Source organism: Pieris brassicae, chromosome Z (genome assembly GCF_905147105.1).
Source record: "Pieris brassicae chromosome Z, ilPieBrab1.1, whole genome shotgun sequence".
NCBI lineage: Eukaryota > Metazoa > Arthropoda > Insecta > Lepidoptera > Pieridae > Pieris > Pieris brassicae.
Window position 1 is genome coordinate 9,002,353 of NC_059680.1, and position 9,980 is coordinate 9,012,332.

General features: G+C 30.4%; 1 protein-coding gene across 2 annotated transcripts; it reads left to right on the plus strand.

Annotated features, from left to right (window-relative positions):
• Nucleotides 1-1,121: 1,121 nt before the first annotated feature.
• Nucleotides 1,122-8,784, plus strand: LOC123719011 (rho GTPase-activating protein 8-like). Of its 2 annotated transcripts, XM_045676099.1 has the most exons (10): nucleotides 1,127-1,243; nucleotides 1,347-1,439; nucleotides 1,507-1,635; nucleotides 3,446-3,567; nucleotides 4,187-4,344; nucleotides 4,498-4,815; nucleotides 4,893-5,122; nucleotides 5,541-5,741; nucleotides 6,979-7,085; nucleotides 7,526-8,784. In XM_045676099.1, the coding sequence occupies exons 2-10, from the start codon at nucleotides 1,391-1,393 to the stop codon at nucleotides 7,694-7,696; spliced, it is 1,485 nt and encodes a 494-aa protein (XP_045532055.1). In that variant the 5' UTR covers nucleotides 1,127-1,243; nucleotides 1,347-1,390; the 3' UTR covers nucleotides 7,697-8,784. The 2 variants fall into 2 exon arrangements, with proteins under 2 accessions (XP_045532057.1, XP_045532055.1); XM_045676101.1 differs by having other exon boundaries at nucleotides 1,122-1,439.
• Nucleotides 8,785-9,980: the final 1,196 nt, after the last annotated feature.

Here is a 9,980-nt window from a genome sequence, read left to right on the forward strand (position 1 = left end):
AAATATTATATATACTTTACTTACTAATTTTGAAAAGTTTACTCTATAGCATAAGGTGGGTTTTAGCAATCATGCATTCATATATAGAAGCTAAAACCCAAAATCAGAATAAACCCTTGAAAATACAAAAAAAAAACTAATTCCTACGAAGAGAAGACTAAACCGACAGTGGCATACGAGCAGGAATCGGCTTGTTAAAAAAACATTCAATAGCATAAATCCCAAAAAGATTTAAAAGAAAATGAAGTTGTTGTTAAGAGAAAATGAAAATCATACATTGCAAGATAAACTACAAACCTTGTCGCCATATAAAGCAGAAATCATTAAAATGGCCAAACATATGACTTCTTTAAAATAAGCTAACCGCGGCTGGTTTCAAAAACCACAGGTGAAGTTGAGCTGTTTGCCAACTTTCTAACGGATGTGTTTAAACCTAACGAACCGGACACAATGCAAACCGAAAACGAATTTGGTGAAATCATAAATGTCTTTAATATAGTCATAATGTCAGTAAATGACTTTACCACTAATACTTGATACACCGCTAGAATTTAAAAAAATCTTTTAATAATTTAAAACCATGAAAGCACCATCTTATTACTGCAGAAGTACCTTATTAAACAATTACCGAAAAAAGGTATCGTTAACAATACTCTTTAACGTAATATTAAGACTATAATATTTTCCAAAGCTGTGGAAAGTGTCCAGTATGAAAATAGTTCCAAAACCCAAGAAGTTTCATCATACAGGCTTATTGGTCTTCTACCCTTGCTATCAAAAGTATTTGACAAACTAGTCCTTAGTCATCTTAGTCACCACTCAAAGAATAAGAAGTAAAACTGACCACCATTTCGTGCAATTCGGCTAGTCCTAGAAAGAAAATTTCTAGATATATAGGTGCATACATAAATATCAATTGATTCATCCATACCCATAATTCATAAATTCTTATAAGTAGTGTACGCGGTTTTTATATTTAGTTTTAGTTCATAGATTAACAGTACACTGTTACAACACTCTGTCAGTAATATAGCATGTAGCATCTCAACTTGGCCTGTAAACCTCTTTGTCTGTGTATATATCGTTATCTGTGATCGATACTGGGTGTTTGAGCGTTTGCATTTTGCCAAACTCAGTTTTTTGTATATCAAGTTGAACAAATATTGCAGTTACTAATTGATAAAAAATTAAACAATGAGTCGATGTGCATTAAATTAGTGGCAAAATAATTGTCCTTATACTGGTATTAACTTATGGGTTCATTATTGTTTTTCAAACCCTACGAACTTTTATTTTAATTGTAAAATTTAGGTATCTACCTGATTTCATTTATAATGATCTTTTAGATTCTACCTTAATTTTGATAACATTCCGCCTAAAACCTTATGCCATGGAGTCAGGGCATCAGCCTAAGTTAAGCCCCAACCGAGCTTTTCAAGGTAAGGTCTTTATCTATGTGAATCACTGTTTATATGTGTATAAATAATAATGTCTATATTTTTATAGTTGCTCATGGTGGTATTATGGACCGTGAGGATGATGACGCCAATTTGAACTTAAGTCTCTCCGATTACCATGACTATGAACCTAATTTAGAGTTTGATGATTCTGAGCTTATTTGTACCACAAGTCTTGGTATGTTTAATCTTTAATACTAAGAAGTTAGTTACATTATTTTATAGACATATGCTTAAAATTTAGTTATAAGTATAAAAATGCCTTATGAATTACAACATTTTATCAACTAATCCCAATAGAGAACCTCCTTCCATGTCGCTATTTAGCCTGCAGTTGTTTTTAAGAAAATCTTGCCCATATCCTTTATTACTGGGATGCTTCAATTAATAATATTTATCACAACACTTAATTTGATACATTTAGTGTTTAATGTATGCAATTTTCTTAAAGTACCTGGTAAAATGTCTTAAAAATTATTAATTTAATGTAAGTCGTTTGTTAAATCTAAAGAATCTCTATATAATTTATTGTGTCTCCTCTGATTTAATTAGTGTAAGCAGATTACCCAATTGACTTTGTATATAAAGGCAGCTGCATGTGCATGGGAGTTATATTCATATATATCTTTGTTACTTTATTAGTAACACATAAAATCCTAAGATTCTTGTTTGGAATATTGACGGTTAATTAAAACTCCATTCCAGGCAATATTCAGTTGTTAAAGGAACAAAATATGTTTGTTAAATATCTTCATGTAATTGTTTGTAATCAAATTCTTTTATTCCATACTTATAAGAACCATATTTTTATCATGGCTTTTAATATAACATTCAAAAATTCTAAACCTAAAAATTGCATTAGTAGCTATTGCGCTAGTGGGATTGGGTTTAATGTTTTGGTTAAGAGATGGTGGCAATTTGGTGTGGTTAAAGTTTTAGTCCAACAATGTAGATGGCACAACAGTTGCCTAAAAATGCGGGATGTCTCTGTCTCTAAAATTCACACCACAAAAATGTTGACGGCTCACCTAATTGGTGAACAATATAGTGGGGTTGCTTGAACAAGCTTTGATGATTTACTTAAGTAAAAATGTAGCATTCTACTTTTAAAAAGAGAGTAACCAGTTATTATACTAATATTGAGTAAGTATAGTGTTTTTTTTTAAATTAAAATTTGTTTGGAACTTCTCGTAACTCAGGAATATAGAAAACATTATGAAATCTGGATTTTTCATTTGCTGTCCTACAGACGCCTACAGTCTGGTCTAACCCAAAAATATCAAACTGTGGTAGTCTTAACAAAAGTTTGCTGAAAATTCATTTGCATCCTTAAATTAATCCTTGCATTAAATCTGTATACTTGAAATTTTTTTCAACCTTAGTTTCCATTTTTCATATAGCCTGAAATTCAGCGGCCAGGGGACACGGCGATAGGTAAATATAAAAAAATAGTAGGGTGGGGTGAAAAGTAATCAGTACCTTGCGGCCCTTTTAGGAGTGAATTTCATTAGATTTACATTTAAAGAAAAATTTAATGTATTTAGGGCCACGGAATGCCCGCCATTTTGTATCGGAGTGGTATGTAACTGTGCTGATGCTAGGCAGCCTTGAGCCTCGATATAAGAAAGTTGCCGAGAGCTGAAAGCATTCTATTGAGAATTTATAAGCATTTAAACCTTTCACTGGTATAGCATTTACTAAATACGGCCCTTCGTAGATGATGTGGTTGATGTGTGGTAATATACCCAATCACTTCAGCTCCTAACTCGTGGGCTGCGTGCAGCCAAGCGCACCCTTACTCTCAACATTAGAAATGTGCCGAGAGCGGAAAGCTTAGTATTCGAAAGCATTTCTACTTGAACAAGTAATTGTCATTGGAAAATCCTATGGCTGTTAACGTATTAGATATATTTCGCTAATTGATAGGTGATATGCCTCCTACCGCCAAAGTTGACGGTTGTGATTTTTATTCAAAGTTCGTATTTTAGCTCCATTATCACCCGAATTACTAGATTTATCGCAAGAATTTCTACCACCTTCAAGTAGTGATGGAACTATAGAAGAAAATTTTGAAAAAGAACTTGGAGAGGGTCCACAATCATATTCAGAGGTAAGTGACTGGACGATTAGTACATTTTGATATTTGCATTAGGTTGCTAAATTTATATAGACTTGTTTAATCATATAATTAGGCACTGTTACTATACAGCTTATAGTTTAAGATTTATTTGATGTACGAGTAATTGAATTCGAATGATCCGGTATCATAGTGCGCCATTCGATCGATATGTTAATCTAGGTCTCCCGGGATAGCGCAGCAGATTTAGGTCATTGTAAATATGGTATTTCATTTAACCTTTCGATAATGTAGGATTGGTATGTATTGTACATTACAATAATAAAATATTTTCACATTCCGCAATTGATGATATAAAGTCATATATCGAAATACTCCATATTTTCATGACATGTATTAAAACCGGAAGGACATTTGCATTTCAGCGTGTATTTTTTATTGTTTCGACATTTTCATGTTATAATTTAGTTATGATTACTTTGATGAACGATTTATCCAATTATATTATAAATACTTACGTCCAGCGAATCAAAGCGAGTTTTGGCCACCGAAACTAGAGAACGCAACCTTTGCTATTATTATGAATATTTTCAACATGTTAAATTTTCCAACCAGATTTTCTTAAAAATCCTGTACTATATATTGATTTTAGATAGCAACCTGCTCGCTTGATTACGACGTTTTTGCCGATTTACATGGAAGTGGTGTAGTCGAAGTTGTGGGGGACGATGAACTTGGACGTCGAATTATCGTAATATCTGCTTGTCGCCTGCCGCCATCTAAGGATGTACATCCTGATCTGCTCTTGAGGTGAGCCTTCGTATTTCAATAAGTACAGCACTAAGTTTGAACTATAGTTCTTTAGTGAATGGCAATAGTTGACGATTTTATTACGTTTTATTAATATATATTTTCTTGTAGTTAAAAACAAAGCTTTTTTTAAATCTGTTTAATTTTTAATAGGTTCCTAATGTACACACTGGACAAATATGTGGAACAAGATTACAGTGTCATTTACTTCCATTATGGGCTCTCCAGCAGAAACAAACCACCGTTCTCTTGGTTGTGGAAAGCTTATAAGGCGTTTGATAGAAAATATAAGAAAAATCTCAAAACGCTGTATCTAGTCCATCCAACGAATGTGATAAGAATAGTATGGCAAATGCTGAGGCCAGCAATAAGTGTCAAGTTTGGCAGGAAAATGATGTATGTGAATTATTTACATGAACTGCAGCAGTATTTAGATTTGGACAAAGTTCATATTCCACCACAAGTTATTGAGTATGTATAATCACTGAATTGTTTGTTTCCTTGCCTTTAGAGTTCCTTACTAGTATAACTCTTATTTTATTTTGTAGATGTGACAAGATTCTGTTATCTAAAAATCCACGAGCTGCGGAAATAGCTAAAGAAATGACTAGTGCCAGTAAACCATCTCTTGGACAAGCTGAGGGTTCGTGTAGTTTAATATCCCCAACAAAACAGTTTGGTGTATCAATACAATTCATAAAGGAGAATAATACGGAAATGATCGATTCGATTCCGCCAATAGTGCGACAATGCATCGAGTTTTTATCTCAACCCGATGGTGAGTTCCTGATTTATTTCTCATCGTGTCAAAAATTCTTCATTTCGAGCCGCCAAAAAAGTTTCACTTGCAGTAAGTGAAGCCGAGGTTAAAAAGGCGGTTCTGGTATTCTGTTAAATAACTAAAGCATATATTGATTTAAAAAGTTCTAGTTTAAATATAACAGGTTTATTATATGTCGTATGTTCTGTGTGCTTAGTTATTTTAATATTCGTGAATTTTAAAATAAATAATAAATTTCAATTTGTACCTACTATGTTTTTTTATAAACCTTTATCCAGTGCCTACCTACAGGGTAGTGAGTATACAATACGAAAGGCATAAGACATATCTTTTTAAAAATTCAATTGAGCTAACACAAGGCTGGTTCGTCTTAAGAATTTTTTTCGTGTTGTACTACTACCGCTATGTATTTCAGCCTTAGAAACTGAAGGATTATTCCGGCGATCACCGAGCGCTGCTATTGTGAAGGAAATACAGCGAGACTGCAACAATGGTGGCGTCGTATCATTCAGGAACGATCCACACATTGCCGCCGTTTTACTGAAAACCTTTTTAAGGGACCTTGAAGAGCCATTATTGACCTTTGATTTATATGATGAAATTAGCAAATTTCAAGGTTAGTAAATGTTGGTTTTTTATGTACATAATTAATTTTCGAAATAATAAACATTGTATTAAGAACATGCTATCTTGATTTGTCATAATTTGCGGGGCAACTTGCCCATTTATTTGTAGTTTAAAGATTAAATTTTGTTACATTACACTAACATGATGAATATTTTCTTTAGAACCAATCTACTAATTTTGTAATGAGGAAACATTTATGGTTTTCCATGTATGTTTGTAATGTTTTCACACAAAAACGACTGGACCGACTTCAAAAATTCTTCCATCACTTGAAAGCTGTATCTTCACTGACTGACATAGGCTATATAACATTTAAAAAAAATAGAGATCCCTATTAAAAATGGAATAACATAACCCAAGGTGTGAAAAAATATCTGTTAAACATCTAACCGCGTGCGCTGGAGAAACTATTGACAATAGAACAAAAAATTGTTGTACAGTTGTATAGAACGTATCAATATCAGTTACTTCAACAAGAATCTTTAACCCAATTTTACGTTGGCCTATCAATGGCCTGGCAGTGAAATTATTTTTCTGCCACAAAACAAAACTACGTCAAATGTTGGGGAATGTATAGTTCTAAGACACTGAAATTTTACAAATAAATCTCTTCTCTAATATTACAGAAGAATGTTTTGCATTTAGAATTTAAGTTTTTATTTTTAACAATTTATCATAATCAAGATAAAAATTCCTTGACTGAAATTTTAAAACTAAAAAAAATATTTTATTTCCAACGTGAAATCAAGAATTTTTCAATACCCGTAGAGTATTTTTAAATTTACCGTTGTCGGACATTCCACGTAGATGATGTTACGAATTTAAAAATGTATTATATATATATATTCGTTGTAAAGTAAAACCTGTATATTGATTAGATTATGAACGTGTGTATCTAATAATCTGAATGGAATTAATTAAAAACTAAGTAAAATAAACTAAAAATATATCTATAGTCCGATTTTGTAGAGATCTACGCGAGTGAAACCGCGGGGCATTGCTAGTTAATTAATAAAACGCATAGAGGCCATTTTGCAATGCAAATTAATAATATAAATAAATTTACTAAAGGTGTTACGCTCAACCCCTGCAGATTTATTTTGCGTTTTCAAAATAAAATTGACTATTTTATTAATTCTTATTAAAATTCAAAAAAAATCTACAGAATTGTAAACCTTATTTTTAAGAAGTTGGTCATAATTTAAAGATGGTTATTATATTTTCAGCCTGGCAAATACCTAAGAAGCCTAGAAAAGTAAAAATTTTGGTGCTCGAAAAGTTACCTGTAGATAATTACAAGATTTTAAAGTATATAATGCAGTTTTTGTGGAAGGTATTTATGTTTTTAAAATACACACACACACATATATATATATATATAAATGAAATTATTGTTTGTATTTCTTTGATTAATTTTATTTTGTAGATAATTGGGCTGTAAATAGATTAAGACAGGCCTGTTGCCTTTCGGTAATTCCAAAAACATATTGGTACTCTTCCGGGATTTGACAAAATATTTGTACTATTTTATTCATATTTTTAAGTGCTTGAATAACATTAAATTAATTACGTACTACTACTATACAAATATTTTGAAGAAATTTTATAAGTAAATTACTTGGACAAACTTCGTACAAAGTTTTGGAAAGCACTCAAGAACTACTTATGAAATGCGATGAGGACCCAAAGTACTGTGTAAAGTTCACATAGTTAATTCAAACCTAGGTTCAAAACTTGTGAAGTTTTAAGTCCTACTAAAGGTTATTTTTATAGGTACAAGATCGTAGCTGCCTAAATAAGATGACAAGCAGCAACTTAGCAGTGGTCTTCGGGCCCAATTTATTGTGGCCGCCGAATGGACATGTTTCATTACAATCTATTGCACCAATAAACGCATTTACCGATTTCTTAATCACACACCATGAGTCCATATTTATCATTTAAAAATTATATGAATTGTGAATAACCTATGAATCTGGCACAATCAATTGTTTTTTTTTTAATTTTTGATTGATTTATGGTTGTTTGTTACCTGAACTGGTAAACTAGCAGGAATTGCATTACGGTATCGTTATTAGCCAGTTATTGGGAAAATGAATAGCTTCTAATAAAATAATACATGCTCTAGTTACGTTGAAAGACTAAAACAAATAATTGACTTGTATCTAAATAACCCATATTAAACATAGCTCATCTAAAAATGTCTGTTAAAAGAACACTTTACTATACTTGACCAATTTTAATTTCAAGGGTTTATGTAATATTGCTTAGTTACTAAATGAACAATAAACTGTCAAGTTATATATGTGTGTACCATATATTTATAATTTATTAAACAAATAACTGTATTTCCATCTATATGTACCTTGTAGTTTGTGTAAGTTTTAAATTGGTAGGTGGTATTAAAACACTATAAGATGTAATTAAGTGTATAAAGTTATATTATTCCACTCTAAGGGGAAATGTGATTATATTTGTGTTTTTAGAATTTACAAATACTTGACATTTGCATCTTATTACAAGCAGACTGTTTGTCAACCTTAAGCTATTCAAATAAAAAATTGTACTGGTCTCATGCACTTTATATTTAATTTTTCTTTTAGTATTTACATAAAAGGTCAAAGAGGCATATTCGAATTTAGAACATAACTTAAATGCCAAATTTTGAATTTGACAATGCGCACATTAGTTTTATCTGCATATTTCGAATTGTCTGTTTCTATTACATTTTAATTACTTTTAGGATTTTAAGAGATCTATACAACACAACATTATTATATTTATGGTTTATAATTAATTACAGATTCCAATACAAGTATTATGGATATATAAGATTTATAATTGTTTTTAAAATGTATCATAATATAAATATATAACTATTGTAATCAAAGTTATGGAATAAGGGTAATTAAGGAATTCAATGTCATATATCATAGAAATTATAACCTGACACTAATATTAAAAAATAAACTAGCTTTAACTTGTAAAGATCTGAAAATATTATAGTTAGGAGAAATAATTAGGACAAATATAAATTGAAATCTGTTTGTTGGCTTCTTAGAAAATAGTATTTTATTGTTTTCTAACGTTGCTTCTATAATCATATAACAATTATTTTTTTTATAACTAAAGAGAAGATTATTGAATTAACTTTTTAGGTCTTTATTATTCCTGTTAATCTTGTAACTGTTTTACAAAAATGTATAGTTTATAATTAAATATCTAATCTACTTACTTAATGAAGTAGGACTTCTCAGATAAAAACATACACTATACAATTCTAATTTATATAGTGAACATAGCTATTTAACTGTCAAACATTATGTATAAAAGAACTACTTGACTAATTATCAATTCTTTGTTACTCGCTAAGTTTAGATACATCATATATTGTACGTTTTTATTATATATGACTGATTCATTATCCCAAAATGTATTTTACAACTTCAGAATCTCATTTTTGTTGCATTCCGTAACTTTATATTTTTCTACTTTTGTATTTTATAAAAACAGAAAATATTATGTATTTCTGTCTTAATTAATGCTATCATAAAAGTATGTCTACTAATTTTAAGCCATGTTTTGATATAAAAAATTAACAAGAGTTTTACTGAATACTAAAATAATTGTGTTATTTCTAATCATAGTATATTGTAATCAAATTATTATTATTTTCTTCATTTATACCAAATTTGTTAATAAAACAACAGTCATAATAACGTACAAAGGTCTAGAATAAGTAATTTAAGGATTTTATCCATGTTTGTGTATTTTTTTTATTTTAAGTTTGTCAAATAATTAATAAATATTGAAAGTAAGCAGTTGTATTTATTTCTAAATATACAGGTATCTTGACAGTTATAATGAGATAGTTGTGTTGATTATATTTAAAAAGTAATAGAACATTTAATGTCGCTTTTGCGAATTCGCTCTAATACACTTCTGATAGTTTTGAAGACAGTCAGTATTAAGTAAGCATGTGATTATTAAGGGGCCTAAGGGCCCAAATATTAATTCTGTCCCTATGGACCTCAAATAAGATTCCATCGTCTTAGATAATAACACTTAGTATGTTTGTACGTACAAATAATCTAGTCATTTCTGTTAGAAGAATAAAGCGATAATAAAATATATTTGCTTTGTAGTATAAATGAATATTAAATATTTAAACTTAAACAGCAGGCAAGCTGTAACTCTCGTCTGGCTTATTATATCCAACCATCTCTAA